At 43.3% G+C, this 21041-nt stretch overlaps 1 protein-coding gene across 2 annotated transcripts in view; it reads right to left on the reverse strand.

Moving 5' to 3' along the window:
• The window catches only part of ASPSCR1 (ASPSCR1 tether for SLC2A4, UBX domain containing), a 34970-nt gene that overhangs the window by 11116 nt on the left and 2813 nt on the right, over positions 1–21041 (reverse strand). For both annotated transcript variants that reach the window (XM_015879681.2, XM_015879680.2), the window contains exons 4-12: positions 18194–18294; positions 12517–12574; positions 11646–11719; positions 10497–10932; positions 5172–5311; positions 2429–2510; positions 1496–1562; positions 803–865; positions 445–497 (exon numbers count right to left, since the gene is read on the reverse strand). In XM_015879681.2, coding sequence (XP_015735167.1) covers positions 445–497; positions 803–865; positions 1496–1562; positions 2429–2510; positions 5172–5311; positions 10497–10932; positions 11646–11719; positions 12517–12574; positions 18194–18294 — 1074 coding nt within the window. The remainder of the gene's footprint in view (positions 1–444; positions 498–802; positions 866–1495; positions 1563–2428; positions 2511–5171; positions 5312–10496; positions 10933–11645; positions 11720–12516; positions 12575–18193; positions 18295–21041) is intronic.

Below are 21041 nucleotides of genomic sequence, written 5' to 3' on the forward strand. Positions count from 1 at the left end.
AAAGGTCAGATTTGTAACTAATATTGCCTCTACTTCTTGCCATAAAAATGGGAAACAGCCACCTATCCCAATCCAGCATCACATCTCCTACTATATTATGCCAGCTACAAACACAATTAACTGCTCATGCCTTTTTTGAAAGTTAAATACAGCTTTAAATCTTTTAAGGTTAAATACAGTACAGACCTTGCAAGACACTAATTGTATTTATACAACAATATGAAGCCCCTACCCCTGCTACAAAAAAAAAGTCCATATTGCTGCACAAGGTGGACCTCTTCTGGTGAGGAGCTTGTGCTCTGAAGCACCTGGTCCCATTAGTTGTGGCTAAGCAGAGGTCTACAGGGATCACAGCAGCACACAGCGTCTTTTGAAGGCAACTAAAGCATATGAAGGTGGCAAGGGGGAGCAGCAAAGTCAGAGAGAGCACACGTGTGTCCTTACCTCAGAGAGCGTCAAACTTTCATCGTTCAGGATGACTCTGGGAGGTGCAATAACTGAAGTTAAAAAACAAGTTACAAAACAGGGCCACCCAGCAACCAAAACAATAAATACAGCAGGTATGGGCTACTGCTTTTTTTTATTTAATAAATAAATGAGTAATACTTCCACACAGCCTTATTAGGTAGAATCATAACATGGCTAAGAGCTGATAGTACCTCCTTTGCATTCTGATGCCGTATTTAGGCATATATATATCCCCCCCCAGATGATATGTCATGGCATCACAAGATCTCATATGCATCACGATTAGAAACAGGCTTTACAAAGTAAGGTCAAATGTTAGCAACAGCACACTCACACAAGTAAAATGGTAAATCTGGATCTGCAAGGTGGCTTCTTACGAAATCTCTCACAATGCCAACTGTGAAAAAAGGAAGACAGAAGTTCGTTGTGTTACATTTGTTTCCCCAGACACCCACAGCAGAAGAGCTAACACCTCCAGAATGACCCTATGCAACGTCTGCAGACTGCCTTTTGACCAAAGGAACACTACTACACCTGTTATTATAGCAAACCTCTTGGAGAAAATGCTTAGACTTGATAGATCCCTGGCAAAAATCAAAGGATGCTGTCAAGTTCTTCCACAGAAATCCAATAGCAGCTCCAAGATTTGCAGACAGAAGCCAGGTGAGATGCTGGTAACTAATTATTAGTTTTCCCTTCCATATATAAGTATCAGAATAGCTTTGCTGCCAACTCAAAATAAGTTCTAAATTAATAATAGCAAGGGTTGCTCTGCACACAGTCCAACCTTCTATCTTTTGTGAACTGACAGAGGCAGGAATATCCAGCTCCTGTTATCATTATTATAGTAGGCATAGCTTGTTCCTTTTTTCCCCCACCCCACCACAAATGGGAAGTGTGTTACTCCCCTGGACAGCAGAAAGATCATCCCGGAGACAACCCTCTTTTGGCATGCAACTAACCATGCAACTAACCAGTGCCGAGGGCGGTGAGCTGCAGGCACACCTGAAGCAGAAGCTGCTCTTACCAGTTTCAGTAGGTCGGAAGAAGCCCTGCAGGATATGGCGGTCAGGGAAATGGACCCTCAACACCACCTGGTCAGAAGCAAAGTATCACAGGTCAGTTGTGCACAGACATTTGGAAAGGCCTGACCTTGGCTTCAAAACCATATCTTCCTTTTTAAACAGGCACAGAAAAATATAAAGGTTGGTAATTACTGTGCAGCTCCTGAGAGGACACACACAGGCTGCCTGGATTCCCAGGGCCATAAGAGAACTGATCTTTACAAACACTATCTCTTACAATGCAGCAGCACTGTCAATTAGCTCCCTGTGCTAAGTGATGCTCAAAAGACATTGCTATCTCCTAAATATGGACAGGCACAGACAGTGAATCAGTACCTTGAAGCACCTGTGGCAGCAGGAATCTGCCAGTCACACAGATCCCAGGCAGCATAACTGAAATCACTTGTACCATTCTATTTCCAGTGTTGGTCAGACAGCACCTCACTTGAGAAATTCATCTCTTATTTCTTTGCAACAAATCAAAGACAAAAGCTGCAACAAGATCATATTTACAAAAAGAAGTACCTCCAGTCCATAACATTGTATTCTGGGGCTTTGCTCACCCTTCAAGCCCATTATGAGATATTATTGAAACTCAGGAGTTTACAGAGGAGAGGTGGATAGAACAGTTCTGTCGAGTAGAACATGCACGTAAGGGGGTTTTGAACCATCATGTGGAACAAAGCAAAAGGAGTTATACTGCGTGGCACTCAACCACGTCATTCCATGTGAGATGATTTTAATTGATACAGCTATTACACAAGTCCCACAATTAACAAGGAAGGAATTTACATCCTCCTTTAAGCAGCTGAAGATCTTGTTCTCATCTGGCTCACAAAGCTACTGACCCCCACATGTGGACTATGCAGAAGGACTGGGCAAAGCACAAGTGCTACCTTTGGGTAACGTTCCAGCTTTTCTTTCAGCTGAGCCTCCCTTAAGGATCTGGTCAGCAGTGGAGCTTCTTCCAGGCGTTTCCTGGATACGTGGGAAAACAAACTGTCAGTTCTGTAAATTTAAGATACACTTTGATTTTAATGAGGAAGTATAAAGTCAAAGCAAAGCTGATGAGAACTGCTCAGTTTCTCCATGTATCTCTCCCAGCAGTATATCTGAGATCAATCAGTGCATTCACAAAAACATAGACATATTTTTTTCCTGTAAGTAAAGAAATAAGCTTAGATCCAACAGATCCCTTTCAATCCCATGTTCAGCTTCAGATCTTTCCCTCGTTTCTGGATATCCTGTTTACCAGAAGCCATTTTGGTGATGCACAGCTATTTGTAAGGTATCTCCTACACCTACCCAGTGTGAAGGGCCTCTTTATTTTTGAGAATCACAAGGTGCCGCAGGAACAACAGCCGCTAAACAAAACCACTGCAGCCTTAATTCACCTACTGGACTCAGAACTGTCAGTTCACCACCGAAATGCTCTGACAGTATCACTCACAAACATGAAATTAACCTGCGCTGTGTCTTCTTTGTTTGCTGATTTTTGATACCGATTCTTGTCTCCTCACAAAATCAGAATTAAATTCTAATTGTATATAAAACACTGCCCTGAATGCATCTAGTCCTTACTGAGATTCAGCAGCTCAGATCAGAAGCCAACTGATATCACTTTCATGTGGAACTTGTCTTTATATTTATCCCTGGCTGTGAGGGGGGGAAGGATGACAAGCATCAGCAACTTTGGAAATGAGGGAATTTCTGAGGGGGCTGAATTCCAGTAACCCCCAACCAAATGACCCCACATTTGTACCACTAACTGCTCCAGGCCCACAAGTGGCAGAGCAATTTTCAAGCCCATCTGTGGACTCATGTGGATTTCAGAGGCCTATGGGGAGAAAAACCAGCTCCAACTCATCTTGGCTATAGTGTAGTTTCATGGATTGCTTGCAGAGTTTAAAGGAATGTTGAGATGCTCTTAAAAATAAACACACTGATGAAATTAATTTATTTGAGAGCATACAGACAGCCAAATGCTGTTGTGATGGGGAGGATACCTTCCCTCAAGGTAAGCTTTTATTCAGAACTAGAATTTAAGTACAATAAAGTTACAAATAATCAACAAGTTACTTAAACAGTGAGGTGCTTTGTTAGCTCAGCTTCCTATAGGTCCAACTCTAGAGCCCTCATTCTGCCCCCCAAGTCCATTCATTGCATCCTGCCCCCCAAGTCCATAGTCCTCATTCTGCCCAAGTCCATTCAGCTCATCCTGCCCCCCAAGTCCATTGATCCAGTTCTGCCCCCCAAGTCCAACTCCAGTACCCCCATTCTGCCCCCCAAGCGCCTGCCCTCAAACATTCTCATGTCTTGATTTGTGGTTACATTTGAATTCGCATTATTTCAATTTGGACTTTATTACCAAGGTCTAATAAAAGGTTAATTCTGCTTCATAGAACATAAGGCTTTTCTCTCTAGCTGAAAAAGCCAGTTATTGCTAATGAAGTCACAGAATCGTTTGGTTTGGAAAGGACCTTAAAGATCATCTAGTTCCAACCTCCCTGCCATGGGCTCAAAGCTCCATCCAACCTGGTCTTAACACTTTCAGGGATGGAGCATCCACAATTTCTCTTTGCAACCTGTTCCAGTGTCTCACCACTGCCAGAAGCAGATAACTGCCTCTCAAAGTCTAATCTAAATCTACCTTCTTCCCATTTAAAGCCACTGCCTTGTCCTGCCCTTACACTCCCTAACAGAATCCATTCCCAGATTTCCTGTAGGTTCCTTTAGGTACTGGAGGGCTGTTGTAAGATCTCCCCAGAGCCTTTTCTTCTCTAGACTAAACAACCCCATCTCTCTTATCCTTTGTTCACAGGAAAAGTGCCCCAGCCCTGTGATCATCCTCAAGACCCCACCATGGTCCTTCTCCAGCAGAAGTACATCTTTCATACATTGAGGGCCCCAAAGCTAAACACAATAGCCCAACATAGGGCCTCACAAAAGCAGAGCTGAGAGAGAATCCTCTCCCTTGCCATGCTTGTCATGCTGCTTTTGATACTTACTTAGTGGGAGCTCTTCCTAAGAAGCTGTAGCAATGTGCTCATACATTTGTCCATTACAAGTTACTGATTCCAGCCATTTAATTTCTAGTAGTTTATGTGAAGTCGGATCAAAACAGAAAGCAGGGGTTCAACACTGCTGTGAGCCTCCAGCAAATAATAGCACATGGAATATAAAAGACAGTGGCTTATCTTACAGAAGAAAAGGAAGGAAAAAAGAAACCAAGATGGGGCGTTAAGTGGCTTTGATGAACTCTTTGAAGTGTAGAAGACAGGAAGGAACCTTTCTTTTACTCCTTTTTTTAGTGAGGGACTGGCCCTGACTAGCTCGAGGTTCTCAGATAAACTTATCACCACCCACCCCGGCATCACAGACTTCACCATGAAACTTTCAAGTGAAGCAATTCACCCAAACACAGTGAACTAAGCTCACACACAACGGATCTTTAAACAGAAACATGGCATAGCCTGTGAAATCAAACTGCACAAAGAGATTTCCATTGCTTATCATTAATTCCAAGCTCCATACTTACCTACAACCCTTACCCCAGAACCCAGCTACAGGGGCACGGTGTGACTGTGCTCAGCAACAGGATACGAGACAAACACAGTCACCAGTAGAAATGGAACTTGCCTCTCACTCTGCAGTTGTGCCAAACGTTTCCGTACATCATCCACTGTGACTTCAAAGAATTCATCAGGAAGCTCTTCCAGGTCAGCAGGAATTGGTTCCAGCAGGTCTGGGTGGCACAGAAGAGGCTCTCGTTCTACAAGCTGGAGAATAAAAGCAAGTGTGGGTTAGTTTTAAACGCACTGCGCTGCTTACACTGTAAGGTACCTGAATAAAATGAGTGTTTGCAAACTGAACCTCCAACCACCAGTGGAGAATTCACGACACTAAGGAGGTACTCTGCTGTCCCACCATCCCACAGGCGCCACACAATGAGTGCAGGTGTTATTCTAAGTACCAGAGCTACAAACTGCCCTTTCAATCTGTCTATATGCGACATTCCTGCCTGTCATCACACCTTCCATTCTCTTTGCTTCGCATTCTCTTGCCATAGAGCCAAGGGCACCAGTTCCCAGTCAGGTCTCAGCCCATCTTTTCTTACTCTAGAGGCAGCCTTTTACCTGTTGAGTTCCTTCAACTCAGTCACTGTGGGGTTTTATCAAACATATTTCGACTTTCTTAACCTGGTTTCGGGTATGTATCACTTCTCATCCAACAGAGAGAACTCCCTTAGACAGCAAAACCCTTTTGCTTTGCACTTAAAGTATTTGACACTGATTATGAACCACTGTAAGGGTCACATACACATAAGGCTGTTATACATCTACTCACTCTTGAACAATCCAAACGTTTTAAGCCCTAGACATCTTTAAATGCCCAAAGCTTTAAAGCAGTGCACCATACTACAGGCAGCAGGATCTGCAGGGGAAGCAGTCAGTGACTGAGGAGACCCAAGAGAATAAAAGTTTTGATAGTTAATACAGCATTTCTTCCCAGTCAGCCTATCTCAGTTCTAAGCTCTGTGAACAAATCTGTTTCCCATTTCTCCCCCCTATATTCCCTCATATATTCTTTCCAATCCAAATGAATGCCTGAACGTCTGCCCTCCATCTCCCTTCCCCCAGGCACGGGCCCCTTGGGAACAGAAGGAGTCTCCTTCAATTGTCAAAAGAGACAACAAATTACAAGGCAACATCCACTCCATTTGCGGGCACTAAAGGGTAATTTGAGAAATTAGAAGAGCGAGGTTGTATGGGTGGGACCCTTGGCTACATTTAGAAAGCTGAGCAGAGCCCGCTGTAACTAGAGGGTGAAGGACCCTGATTGCAGCTTTCTTTCCCTGGGCGCAGGGAGGAACGCGGGGCTGCAGGGAGCGATGCTGAGCAGTGCAGTGGGAATCAGTGCTGCAAGAAGGGGCTGGGAAGGCCAGGCTGGCATCAGGGTTGGCCCAGCCTCCCCACGCATCAGGCACATCTCATTTCACTCTGAAAGCACGTGTATAGAGAAAAGACTTCTGGAACATCCCCCCCACAGCCAATCTCCAGCCTATTGGAACTGCACACATGCTGACACAAACCATACTACTTCCCATACATAAATGCCCCATTCAGGATGTCTCCATTTAACTCTGCAGCACACCTGTACCAGCACAGACACGGATGGGAGCTGAAACACAGCCGTGTCATTTTCTCCTGTTTCCCAGCCAACCCTGAACGCTGCTGACATCAACTTCCAAACTGACACAGCACTGCTGCACCTTCACATGAAGAATGAGAAGGTTTGCTGTGCAGAAGAGCAGAGATGTGAACACCTTGTGAGACTGCAAGCACACAGCACTGCAGCAAGAGCTTCGTAGGATGACAATCTCAGCTCAGACCCAACAACGAGAGTTATGGAGAGAGCTGCAATGAGTGAAAGATGATCCAAACGTTGTGAGCTTGTTTTTCAAAGCTTCTGCAGTTTGATTTCAGAATTGTGTGGCAGCCTGATTCCCATCAAAGAGCAGCATGAGGCATCTATAAGGCACCGCTCAGCAGACATGACTGTTCTGCCCCCGAGGATGCAAAGGCTGCCACACCATCACATCTCTTCTGCTGCACATTTCACACCCACTGGAATCAACCATATATGTTGCCTCTTTAAGGGCATGAGAAACACTCTTCAGAGACAAAGGGTTCTGCGGGTGCTCCATCAATTCTCTCTTTGCCCAAAGTCCAGTAACCAACCATCCTATCCCCATTTCCTTATCTATTACCATTTACTCACTCAGCTATTCCCATCAGGTGCCTTTCAATCTGAGTACTTTCAATACAGCTTTACTGCAAGGCATCACCCACCAGCCTGAGGTACAGGCAGAATCCAAGGGACATTTTGGAAACAGAACACACCAGGCCAACCAAATTACTTCTCAGCCCCACACGTGGTACTCTCTGCACAACAGAATGCAATGGAAGGTGACTGTAAGGCAGTTTCCACCTTCCATTATCTAACTCAGAAGAATTATGCACTTGCCGCCATCTTTCTGCAGTGATACCTGCATTATGGTTTGTCACCTTCCCAAACAGCAATTCTTCAAAGTCTCTGATTCTACTACTAAAGCCACAACATCACACGTTTCCCAACAGCGGGCTGAAGTCATCTATTCACAGCAGTGTCTGCTACACAGCCTATGTAACTGCAGTCCATGCCATACCACCAACTGCTAACAAAGCAATTCACTCCAAGGTCACTGCTCCAGCCCTAAGAAGGTGAGCTGAGGAAAACCTTTCTCCAGCTGTAAGGATAGTGAAGGCTGTTGTGCTTTCCAGAGCTGTAAGATCTCCTTGGAGAACCACCTCCTCCCCAGCACCTCAGGGAGCTCTAATCTCCAGGGGAATCTGGTGTAAAGTTACCTTCTAATAATTAATGTTCTGACATCAAAGTCAGCACGCAGCTGTCTGTAAACCATCTTTAGCCTAAGAAACGAAGGGACGCCAGCACAGATTTTATCCAGCCTCTCTTCGGCTCCAAAAACCACACACAGGCAAAGCATTAATGGGAAGATTCTTTTACAAAAATGGACCTTTGATGTTTAAAAATAATTTGTTTTGTTTTGTTTTTTTTTTCCCCCTCAGGACTGAAAAGGGACAAAAAGCAGATGCCATGTGGCCAGCCCCGCTCTGCTGTTGCTGCTGAGAGCAGAGGATGGCAGGAATGGAGGAGGAACAAAATGTAATCAATCAGCTGCAAAAGCACCAGAGATCAAAGGGCTTGAAAACAGCAGTCAAAAATCACATGCTGTTTAACACAAGGGCAGAGCCCCCCCCCGACAGAATCTGCAGCTGCTCCCTGGGCTGCTCTCAAACTGGAGGGGAAGCCGGTTCCCAAAGTGCCTCCGAGTGGATTGAACTGGGCTGCACTTCTGAACAAGATGCTGGATCTCACACAAGAGCCCACCGCAGCTCAGCTCTGCGCCCATCAGCACAGCTTCCCATTAAGCTGTAACCAGGAAAGTTATAAAATTAGCTCTGTGTCTCCCGTCAGCGTGTGGAGAAGCACAGACGGCAGATGGAGAAGAACAGCAGCAAACCCTCGTGTTCTTCCTTCCTTTTCAGACACAACTGAAACTCCTCCTTTCTAAAATCCCTCTCATAGGTGAGAGTGTCACTGAAGCAAGCAATGCATTACATTAGACAAATTACACAGCCTACTGTTTAGTTCGCCATGCTCAGAGCCTGTTCCAAAAGGTTAAATAACACTGATTAAAAGGACCCAAACATGTTTCTAATATACTAAAACATTCACCACTGGGTTGGCAAGGCTTCTTCCTGCTACATTTGTAACTGCTCCAGAGTCCTTCCAGGGTCTGGCTTCTCCTAAACAACTCTGAAACTCATCAAGAATGGACTGCAACCACAAAGAAGTCAACCAAGGTAGAATCTCTACATCAGTGTGAGGGCAATATGCATAGCCTTGTTAAACTCTTCCTGGACCAAGATCCCTTGGAACAGTGACAGGCATCTTTTCTTCCTACACATGGCTTTCCTTTGTTTAATCCCTTGGCTGGTTCACAACCAAAGATAAACACCAAACTCCAACTCTAAGAGGTACTAAAAACTGGGAAACAACAAAGGAGACCTCTAAAGATTAAATCCAGCCATCCTGATGACGTGTGAAGGGACATAGGAAGGACCCGGTCACAGAGAACAGGGGACATGAAACCCCTAACACACAACTTCATATGGAAATACTGCTAACACCCCTCATACTATGCTACTTATCAGACATATCCAAGCCTTCTGAAGGCATCCAACTCCATATTGCTGCCCTACTGAAAGTATACTTGACGTGATTCAAAGACCATCCTGTAATGACAACGTAGCATTCTTGAATCCTCGAGTTTTGGTATCACTATATGGATTACAGCACTTTTAACCAATACATTTCTAACTCAGGGACACCAACAACGCAGATAGATGCACAATTTGTATTTGTGGAAACAGAATTAAAGAGAGGTAGGTTTTATCAAAGGATATTTTAAAGCAAGACAGAATACATCTTTATATGAGAGACTGAAAGGAAGAGGCCCAGACCTCATTTTTCAGATATTTAGAGTTCAGCAAGACTGATGCAACTGTAGCTGGAGCATCTCCCCTACAAGGACAGGCTGAGGGAGCTTGAAGTCCCTTCCAACCCAGGCCATTCTGTGATTCTGTAGCTGAAAGCTTCCTTTCCTGTATCTGTGGCCCTTACAATTTACCATGTCATCAACAGAAACTACAAGTCTAAGTGACTACAGACAGAAGACCTGAGGAAGCAAATATTAACGACCACCAGCATGGGATACTGCTTTTATAATCACATTACTTCACCATAGAGTTCAGTGCAACATACTTGTTAAGACCACTTCCACTTCTAGGACATGAACATATAATGAGCTAGAAAAGTTACCACTTTCAATATGGGGAAAAATGTACCAGGCATGTATCTGTTGGATCACACAGAAGGTAAGTCAGCCACATGTAGCAGCAAACATCTCCAGAGAGCTACAAAACACAAGTCTGGCCAAACTCTGCTCATTTGTAGTATAACTACACAGGAGGGAGCAGCCAAACAGGGCTCAGGTGACAAAGCAGGCATTTGTTACAGAAATTTAGCTTTTTATGAAATTTAAAGCAGAAATAAAAGCTCTTCTGGACTACATTTCTAAGGCATTGCCTCCATTAGAACCAATCATTTAAAAAATACCTCAAGGTTCAAAGATTTTCTTACTTCTGAACAGCACGTAAATTCATAAACACCCAATCCAGCCTTCCTAAGTCCTATAGTAAAAATGCAGCACTTTCTTGGCAGAACTGTACGTATGACATCATGGCATCTAACACAAATATTAAAACATCTTTCCTCTTTCAGGAGCTCAGCTAAGGGCAAGGGAGAACACAAAGACTGACTGCAAACAAATTATTTTACCTGCTCTTGTTCCTTCTGCAGTTCTTGGCTGTTCTTTGACTTCTTTGGCTTAGAAGGGCCTCCAGGGCTAGAAAAAGTTGTTGGCAGCTCTGAAGATGGCATATCTAACTCAAGAGGTTGTGCAGACACAGAGTCCCCCAGACGTTGTCCACCTCCAATAAAAGGGACAAATGGGGAAGACTTGGGCTCTGAGGGAGGACACAGCTCCTCCGTGCTGGCATGTGATTCTCTAATCGAGTCTTGCTTGTCAGTGCAGTTGTTTAAAGACAAGGCCTCATCCCCGTGGTCCAAGACAGTCGGGAATGTCTGTGTCTGAGGTAGGGGCACATCCACTGCTCCTTCAGTAGAGTCTGGTCTCACTACAGGCTCATCACACTGTGCTGTGGTATCCACTGCTTCCTCCTGACCAGGCAAACTGCATTTCTTCACGACAACCCTTAAAAGAAGACACACACACACACAATCATTTTTAGTAACGGTACTGTTCTTCCCATTCTCAACACGACCAAGATGCAACGAAGACGGCTAGATTATATTTTAATAACCTGCTTGTTTTGATTGTTCTGAAATTAGGAAGGGGGCAAAAACAGAACAGGAACTGCTCTCTCCACAGGAAGAGAAGAAAATTAAAGGAAAAAAAAACAAACAATAGTCAAATGTAAAGCACAGGTTTTAGTCATTTCTGCCTTCCACCTATATTACAAGGAACAGAAGGAATGAGCTAGTGGATTGCACTAAGCCAATCATTGACTCCCACCTCATCAACCCAGACAGCAGGAGGCACTGCAGGGTTTGGGAGCTTAAAATAATAAATAAACAAATAAAGGCAGAAAATTAGAGAGGGGAAAAAAAAAAAAAAGATAGAAAAGAAGAAAAAAACCACACACAACAAAAAGTCAAGAAGAAAAAACAAGAAGGAAACAAGCCCCTTTAATCCTTACAACTGGTTGGTGCCAGCATCTGCAGCTGTGGGAAGCACATCTGGGCAGCAGTTTCAGATAAACAGGCAAATACAATAATTACTGAGTGCAGTGATGTTTGTCTTTTTGAACTTTTTCGTGCTTTTTTTTTTTTTTCCTGATACTTGAACAAAACAAATTCACTGGAGTGAAAATACAAAACAAAGAGCTCAAACTTGCTCCTCCCAACCTGACAATAGCACTGCCTCCTGTTAAGCCAAGTGACTTCAGCGTTGTCTTCTCCAGTGCATCTTTTCCTGAGATCTGTAATAAAAGCAGAGGAGAAATTACAACAACTGCCTACCTGAGAGCTTGTAAAGAGGTCTCTGTGGAAAGATGTCTGCATTAAAACAACCAACACATAGCAGCAGAAACAACTCAAAACACTCTTTGCACAGTTAGAAGTGAAACCTGAATCCATTTGTATTCACCTGTATTGCTTTACTAAACTCACTATTCAATTATCTTCATAGAACATAACCTGTACATTTCTTTCCCATGCATACAATCAAACCTAATCCAGCCACAGCAAAGCACGATTTTTATGTCAGCAAGTTAAACCAGGCAACATCTCTGATCTAGGAGACGGCTGATTTCGTTACACACACCTCCCATCTGCTTGTAATGACCTGTTCTAGAATAAAGACAGTATGTCCACAGAGGTCAGTGGGAAGTAAATGGGACAGCTAGGGAGAGCAAATTCCATAATACACACATACAAAATTTTAAACAAAACATTAATAGCAAAAGATCAAAACAGGGAGAAAAGCAAATATTTATTAAAATGAAACCACTGTTTTGACTCGAGCTTTAAAAGATGTTGGAAAGAAAAACACAAACAGGTCACTGAGCTCATTTTATGGGCTCAGAGGTCTAACTGGCCCAGGGTTACGTTCCAAGAGAACTTTTTTCCATACAGACTTGTCAGGCTTTGAAAAGATCAACATTTTTCTACTTCCCCTCTCAAGAAAGTTCAAAAGAAACACTTTCCAGGTTGGAAAAGTTTTCCTTATATTTTAGGGGTAGAAGAAAAGATGGTTAAGAAGGTTTTGCTGCCTTACCTCATCTCGCATGTAAATACAGACCAGGCAGAATTCACCATGTTGTTCCAGAAACTCCCTGCAATAAAGAACAAAATACTGCAGCATCTGTAAAGAAGTCTATTTCTTCCAAAACCAATGTAGAGAAATAGTGAAATTAGCTAGAAATACTCTTCTCCATATTAGTCCAGGAACAGCCATTACCCAGCTTCTTTATTACATATTCATCTGATCAGATGTAGAAAACAGAAAGACAATCATTGTCCATCACAGCAAGTCTCAGCTCTCACTCATCCAAGACTATTCATGCAATCAGCAGTGCCCACTGCATGCAGAGTCATGTGTGCTCCTGTACTGCCAAGACATAAAGGTGCATATATATATCTTCAGGATATTACTCGGAATCCTATCAGAGATCAGTTATTCTGCATCAATGTAAAGTTAATTAATGGAAAAAAAGGAAAAAAAGCCTCTTTACATTCTACTGAGATAACTGCCACACATTTGCTGCACCTTTCATTTCTGGAGAAGCCTCCATTGTAAACATAAATAAGACAATGAGCAGAATTTTGGACAGACAGCTAATAAGAGTCTTAGTGCTTAACTGTGAGAACCAAGTTTGGTTCTAATAGTCTCAGCATTCAAGCTAAGAAAGAATCATTGCAGATGCTAACCTCCAGCAGTGGAACTGCTTTGGCCCAGCACAGTTAGGAGGGTGCACTGTGTCACTTTGATGTACACTGCGTGATCACTTTGGCTGAGTGACTGGTTTAACTCCTCCCTTGTACTGTAGAGAAGAATCATTTCACACCAGTACTTGACTTTATGTTCCCATGTGTCCTAATTGGAGGCATCTCCCAGCTTCACCGAGGAGCACCCTATCTGTGCACAGCAGGAGATGAGTCTGTGTACCCAAATGCAACATACTGTTTTTTCAGTGCAGTGGTTCCAATAACCTTAAGTGTCATCATAATGTTCAACTGGAGTAACATAACAGCAATAACTTTGTCAGTGTCTTACTGTTGTGTCCAAAAATACATCACAGTTTAACAGCTTAGAAGAATACATATGTAATCAATGTTTTGCCAAATATGAATTTATTTACTCTGGTACAAAGTGAAAAAACAAATGGAGCAGGGGAGGAGTCAGCCAGTCTACAGAGCAGAAAAAATCAAGGGGGAAATAGGCATTAAACTGTGGGAAAATTCAACAAGGACACTCACATTTAAGACTCAAAGCACAGCTTCAGAGGAACACAAGTGGAGTAGATGCAATGAGGAGTCGCTCAGAATTGGGAGTGCCATCTGGGAACCTACAGTACTCAATGCTTGTGTAATCCTCAAAAGTAAGAGCACATCAAAGAGCTCCAGATGGAGGATGTGGGGGAGCAAACCAGTTAAGCACCAACAAGAATTCAGATTTCTGTTTGCTTTAATTGTAGCTGCCTATCTCCAGCCTTGATCTGAAGGTTTAAACCCTTCTAAATAAAGCATGCAGCAGCACAGGGATACAGGATAAGGTGAGTCACAACCAAAATGATGAGCCCCACTTTCTAGATTCAACAAATCCATAGACAGCAATATGTAAAACCAGCCCTGAGAGACAAGTTCTGTTCAGGGAAGCAACAGGCTGAGAACTGCAATCAGATCTGCTGCAACAGATCAGAATGGGTTCATAGTACTGAGGTACCTCTTCTTTTTTGAGGGGGGAGGGAAGGGAAAACACTTCTCCCAGCCAATGTACCAAATGCCATCAAGCAGGAAGTAGGTGATAGACATGCCCACAGCATCTTAATTACAGACAAGCTTCAGCTTATGAAAAACAATTAAGTTTGTAGTTCAAAGGGGGAAAAAAAAAAAGCCAACACCAAAACAACCTAAAATAGGTCGCAACCACGTGCAGTTCTGCAATCACTTATACTCAGCCAAGCACAAAAAGTCATACATGATGCTCCACAGGAACCAATCTGTAGCAGATGAACAGCTTTCTGCTCCACTATGACTATTCCTATGTGACCCCTTTTCTTCTGTTACTCAGAAACTGGAGTCACTGCAATCACCACCAGCGCTGGAAGGAGAGATGCTTCTATGACTGCAGGCATTCTCCCATTTACCAGGAAGACCCTACTTGCAGTCGTGTTTATAAATCCTGCAGCTGTTAGAGTATTTGAAGCAATGGCAGCAAAACATCAGCATCCAGGACATGCTCAAGCTGTCAGAAGCCTCGGAGTTAGGCTGGTCTCAAGAGGAATTCTGCAGCTGCCACTTTGCCTCTTCCCAATCCCATGATGGGGGGAAGCAAGTCTGCAATAAGGGGTGGATTCTGCTTATACTTTGTATAGAAAGCAAACCTTAATGATTTAAGGCAAAAAAACAAAGCAACCAACCGCACAATTCATCTTCTGCTTGGAAGTTTGGAACAAAATAGCACCTAAGAGGCTGTCTTTAGCCCAACCTCACAGGCTATGCATGCTCAGACTTTTCCAGGTGACCCAGAATAGAAAGTGGATTTTATTTTGCTTTTAATGATTTTGCTTCCAGCCAGGATCCCCTGTACCCCTACAGAAATCCCTCAGCAAAACATGTAGAAGTAAAGTGCTGCTGGGATATGGAAGAAACAGTAAAGACTTTATAGGCTGCAGTTTCTCCCTGGAACTACACAAAATGGCAGGCAAAAGCAGCTCAGGGGAATAAAAGTGTAAATCTTGGGTCATCTACCAGAAAATGGTGATAATCATTGTTTAGGAGGAGAGAAGCTACGATGCAATGGAACACACATCTTCACCAAACAGTCCAAGAAGAGAGGAAACTAATTCGAGTTACACAACCTAGTTCCATTCACCTTTTCAAAACCTCTTTCCACTTTAAGCCAAGGAACTCTTTGACTGAAGAGCCACCTAAAGATGTGCAAAAAAATATCTGAACTGAAGTAATGATACCACAAAAGGTAGCAAAGAGTCACTGTCACAGTCAGAACGGCCTTCAAGCATCCAGACTGCAATGTAAAACAATCAACAGAGTTACTGAAGCTGCCATAGGGTCAAGAGTGGGAGACTGAAAAGCAACAGCTCTCCCATGCCTGATGCTAAAAGGGCATCCACCACTCGTGCCCTCAGCTGGTCTCTGAAGAACAGACTCCAAGCAAAGATCCCAGGGAGACTTATTTTTGTATAACTCTGGTAAGCCAACAGGCTCCTCCTCCAGCTGCTGTTAATCCATTACATTCATTCACTGAGGCAAGCACATACATCAAACACATTGTCATTTCTTTGATGTGCTGTTCTTCAGAAGGGGAACGGCAAGCAGATTAGATTCCTCCATGTAGTGATCTGACAGGGCCTGTAAACATCTTGTGCAAGGACTGCCGCATGCTGAGAGGAGGAGCAGCCTGACAATAGCTTCCAGACCTTCTTCAGACCCAATTAGCCAAGATGGATGCTGGAGACCTGGGGGAAATTCCAGTGGATTTAGAATACTTCCCCTCACGCACTTACAGAGGCCGAGCATTCCAGGAAAACGTCTCCAGTTGGAAACTGGAAGGGAGGATTCAGCAGAAGTCACAAATTAGTTGACTGGTTAGTCAACTGCGTCAGCACACACTGGAAAACAGCACAGCCCACAAAACCTGAATGCATGGCTATAGATCCAGCTTGCTGTGCAAGTCACACACACCACCTTTGCTGCTTTTTGACTTAAATCCGAAGTCTAAAAGTCCACCCAAGCATCTGAGCTCTGCTTCCAGGGGGCAGAAGAGAACAGCTGTGCCTCGTGAACTGAAGTTAATAACACTCAGAACACAGTGGCAGCCATAACCTCAAAAAGACCACTATGCATATTAACTATTAGTGTTACAACGAGCTGTAACAAATAAAAGCTCCTACGATCTGGCAGCTCCTGAATGGCAACAGGCACCCGTCCCTTCCCAGAGGCACCAAGGATTTAGTAAGGTTCAAGAGAGGCCTTAAAACATCCAGAACACATGGCCTTTGTTTCCCCATTCCTCTCTTGCCCATCTCTTTCCTCTATCAGAAAATAAAAGTAATTATTTTCTGTCTAGCATTTACATTCAGACTGTCCCTTTTGACTTAAGAGTAAATGCCAGACAGTGGACCTCACCATCAGTGAGAAGAGTGAGTAACACTCATTGTACCACTTTAGACTACCTCAAGTATTTCCTCAAGCTATTGTTTGGTGATACAAAACGCTGAGTAGAACAACTGACATAAACCATTCCTACCCATCCGTTTCCCCCCCTGGATCTTTATTTCTGACATCTTACACTTCTTGTCGTAACCGTCTGCGAGACGGCTCTTAACTGGATTAGGAAACTGACCTAAGGAAAATACTGTTTTTCAGCTGAATCAACTACATAAGATTCCCCACAAAGCTGCACAAATGCTAGGGGGAGAGTCAGATGGGTGTGCAGGAAATAAGCAGCAACTACTATGGTGATGTTTTTGACGGACCCCATGATCCCATCTCCCTCCCTCAGGCCAACACACGGTTCTCGTTTGATCTTTCTGTGGGGCAGTGGGGGATTTAAGCTGACAGAAAACCAACAGCACGTCACTGGGAGGTCCAAAGAATTAGTTCTTTTACCCAGGCAACAGCTCCAAAGCAACTCAAGTCACACAACCCAATTGTGCCACTTTGACATACTGAAGTAACATTGGCCAATTCAACTCCAGAACTGTTTCTTTAGAGCAGTTCAGAATAAGCAACTTAAACTTCAGTTGAAGTCGTTCCTGCAGGTACATGTTAGTCTTATAGCTAACACGTGCCCACCATTGGGCAACCACTACAGCTCAGTGTGCATGACAGTCCATCACTTTGCATCCTCTAAGACTACACTAAAAGGTTGAGCTTCACTGAATGCAACTTCATCGCCCCCATTCCTTTCCCAGTGACCACTCTGCAACTTTTCTAGCACCACAGCCTCAGAGACATAAGAACATTCCAGATAGAGGCCACCACCCTCTTTAGATTGATCAACGTTTGAGCGTTCTGGGAAATTAATAAAAAAATACTTCCTGGTTGCACAACACCGTAATACAGCATCTGTTCAGAGGAGCAAGAAATTAATAGGCAACAGAAGCAAGAAGTTCTGCAGTCACATTAGAAAAAGCCAAGAGCAACTGGCAGAAGGCAAGGAATGCAAGAGGAAAAACAAGATAGAAATGCAGGTCCTGAAGAGACACATTATCAAGAGAAAGGTGAATCCAACTACAGTAGAAAAACAACTAGATTTGGAAATTCTATTTGGAATAGAATGGCTGCCACATCTTCCAAGCCACAAAAAAAAGAACTGTCATAGAGAAACGTTTATTAGCTTGGCATCCTGAAACAATATAGCATCCTTAAGTCAAAACTAAAGACAAAAGAAAGCACTGAATGAAAACTAGACTCGAGCAGTAAGGTTTCTAACTCTTGTATATACTTAATAATCATAAGACCAGATTTTCTTCCACTTAAGTAGGATTTAATCAGTCTTATGGAGATTCCATATTGCTTGCTGAGATCAATATTTCCTTGAACATCTGCATGACAGCAAGTCCCAAAAGTAACAGCCCACTGGGGACCAACGGGAAGAGAGCCAGCAGCTGCCTACTTGAGGTTAAAGCAGAAAGCTCTGTAACTGCAGCTACAGTCTGTCACACAGATCTACTCAAACATGTATTTTTATCCACTGTGTTGCTCACCTGGTCTTTGCAAAATGGTTCAGAAGTTCCCACAATGTCTGTTGACAGAGAAAGGTATCTTGCAAACGGGAGCCATCATCTAACTGCAGTGCAATCCGAACCTACAGGAAAAACATGCTGGATTATAAACACTGAATGAAAACCCTTTTCTTTGGCAACTATCTTCAGCATTTCAATGACCTCTAGAACCTGCTATTCAAAAAAAGGCAACTTCCTTCTAAGCACTTGCTGCAAGTTATTATGTTAGATACTGTACAGTGACAATAATGAAAAGATGGTAGTAAATACCCAAAAGGTTATTTACAGGAAAAACTCGCCCATATGGAAGCCTTTGGTCTGCTGGGAACCGCTGAGGCAATCTCCACCGATGAGCATTCTCCAAGAGATCTGCCTTAGTGGTGGTCAGCCCTTAAACAAGGTCTAGAGGAGGTGGAATCAAGCTCCACCCCTTCCAGGAGCACAGCTACATGACTCTTACCTGTGCTCCCACAGCTGACCCAACACTTACCTCAGCTGATTAATCAGAGGTTCAGTCTGTGATTACCAGTTTCCCATATTGATATGGATGTTGATTAAAGCATCTTAGAAGTTGTAGAAGAAGAAACAAGAAGAAATCTTGTTACATTTGTAACAAATTATTCCTGCTACAAATGTAATCATTTTAATTCTCCAGCAAATAGATCCGTTTGGGCGATTCATTAGCGCTGCAGCATCCTCTCACATCACTCAAAATTGAACGTGACCGTATGACTTCAGTTTCAAAAGATTTGCTGAATGCAATCAGCAGCTTTGCTTTCACAGTCCAAGCTCACAGCACACACTCAGTGCTGCTAGGAAATTACCATTACAATAATCTGACATCAATCTGTCCTGTTCCTCTCAGCTGCACAACCTGTAATGTATTCTCACACAGTAAGCATGCACAGCATGATACCAGCTATTGTTACTACCTCTGTCTACAGAAACAGCAGGACAACAGATCTGATTCTGTCATCCAGACGTCCACCAGCCCAACCAGTATCACTCTCCAAGGACTTCTCTGGACTCCAGACTTTGCTTCTCCATTAAATATTGTCCAGAACTCTAGAGGGCATCTATTTGTTTATGAAATGTTCTAACACAAGGAATATTCCCGGCTTTCCAATAGCTCTGAAGTGACAGTGAAACTTAGTAAAAATAAAATGGAGCCCTTATTAAAAGAAATCTCCTCTTGATTCAGAGGATGGAAAAAAGAGAAGTCACAGTGCTCTCCAAACATTGCCATGTTTGCACAGCTATGAGCTCACTGCAGTTGATCCTCACTACCACGACTGTGCATCTACTCACAGTCAAAAAGAAACGACTTTGAAGGAAACAGATATGCCAGCCAGAGACAGAAGATGAAGGTAGAGGGGAGAGAGAAGGAGCTAAGGCCAAAGCCTAGAGAAACTGAAGTGGAATATGGAGGAGCTTTGGAACAAGCAATTGGAGGGAGCTGAACAGGAAAAAGGGAGAAGAGAAGCCAAAAGAAGAGACTTAGATATGCTCAACAGCACTGATTGGAACGTTGTATCAACATGAACTGAAACAGTGACAGAGAAAGGATGCAAGAGTCCCAAATGATGTGCCACCACAAGCAGCTGAAATGCTCCGTTTCACGCTAGCTGAAACTGTGCAGCAAGAAACTTCACAGCTCTATTCAATGAATTCCAATGGCTCAGACAGAACTGATACAGCTGCACAAGGTGTGATACCCTCACAACACAAAGCTCTGTTGACTTAAGCACCAACATGCAAAAAGCCTTCCCAAAGTCGAACAACAGAACTTGCACAGCCACACAGAGGAACAACAAGCACGGTTCAAAACTGTCTTTAAGATACTGGAGACCAAACCAACTATTACCAAGTACAAAAAGACCATCCATGCAACTTGCAATTCACAAAGGCTTCCTAACCACCACATTGTAATGCATAACTTCAGAGCACATTAACCAAAAACCCCAAAAGTAATTCTGCGTATTCAGTTATTGAGTCCTTAAATACCTGCATGTGGTATTAGGAGGAAGAAAAAAAGAACAGGTGTTTTCCAACCTGGAACGTGAACATCTACACTTATTAGCTCATGAAGCATCCTTCATACTCTATAGAAAATTTCTATTGGAAAATCAATAAATAAAGAACGATTCCAAAATGAATAAGCTGAGGAACAGCCCCAGAGAAAAGGCTTAACAGCCAAACAATCACATTATATACTGCAATTTCTTTGGAGGAGTGCATTTATCATCTGCTGCAGCTCCCACCAGCCCTTACAGGACTGCAGATCTTGATCTGCTGGAGATGGGAATTACGGTGGCATCACCAACAACCAGCCAACAGAAGGTAGTAGTTTCAGCCCACCATTAACACGACCTCCTGGTTTCTTCCATGCTGAAGACAAGCCTGAGATTACCCCCTCAGCTACAGAGTGATGACAGCTGACATCATTCTACCAGAATCTGGCCCTGAAATTCAGACTGCCAGTTGCATCAGTCTCTTGGGCAACAGTTCAAAGCTAAGTATGTCAAGAAAGTCACAGGCAGTCAATTGCAAAAGTCCTTTAAAAAATCCCAGTCCCAGAACAGCATCAGTTCAATCCCCAGAACCATCTAGTTGTTTCAAACTTCCTACTGAACGTGATGCTCTTTCTCAGAGACAAGGAATTCTTTTGGACAACTGTATTTACTCTTACAAAGTATTTTCTTATATTGTCCATAAAGTGAAGTGTCTGTTCTTAGTTTACAGGACAGCAGCTCTGATCAGACTGCACCATTTGCAAGTATGTTTGCTCTGCCTTCTCAGCTCCTTCGAACACCAACAAGCTCTCCAAGGG

The sequence above is a fragment of the Coturnix japonica genome, chromosome 18, assembly GCF_001577835.2.
Source record: "Coturnix japonica isolate 7356 chromosome 18, Coturnix japonica 2.1, whole genome shotgun sequence".
NCBI classification, from domain to species: Eukaryota; Metazoa; Chordata; class Aves; order Galliformes; family Phasianidae; genus Coturnix; species Coturnix japonica.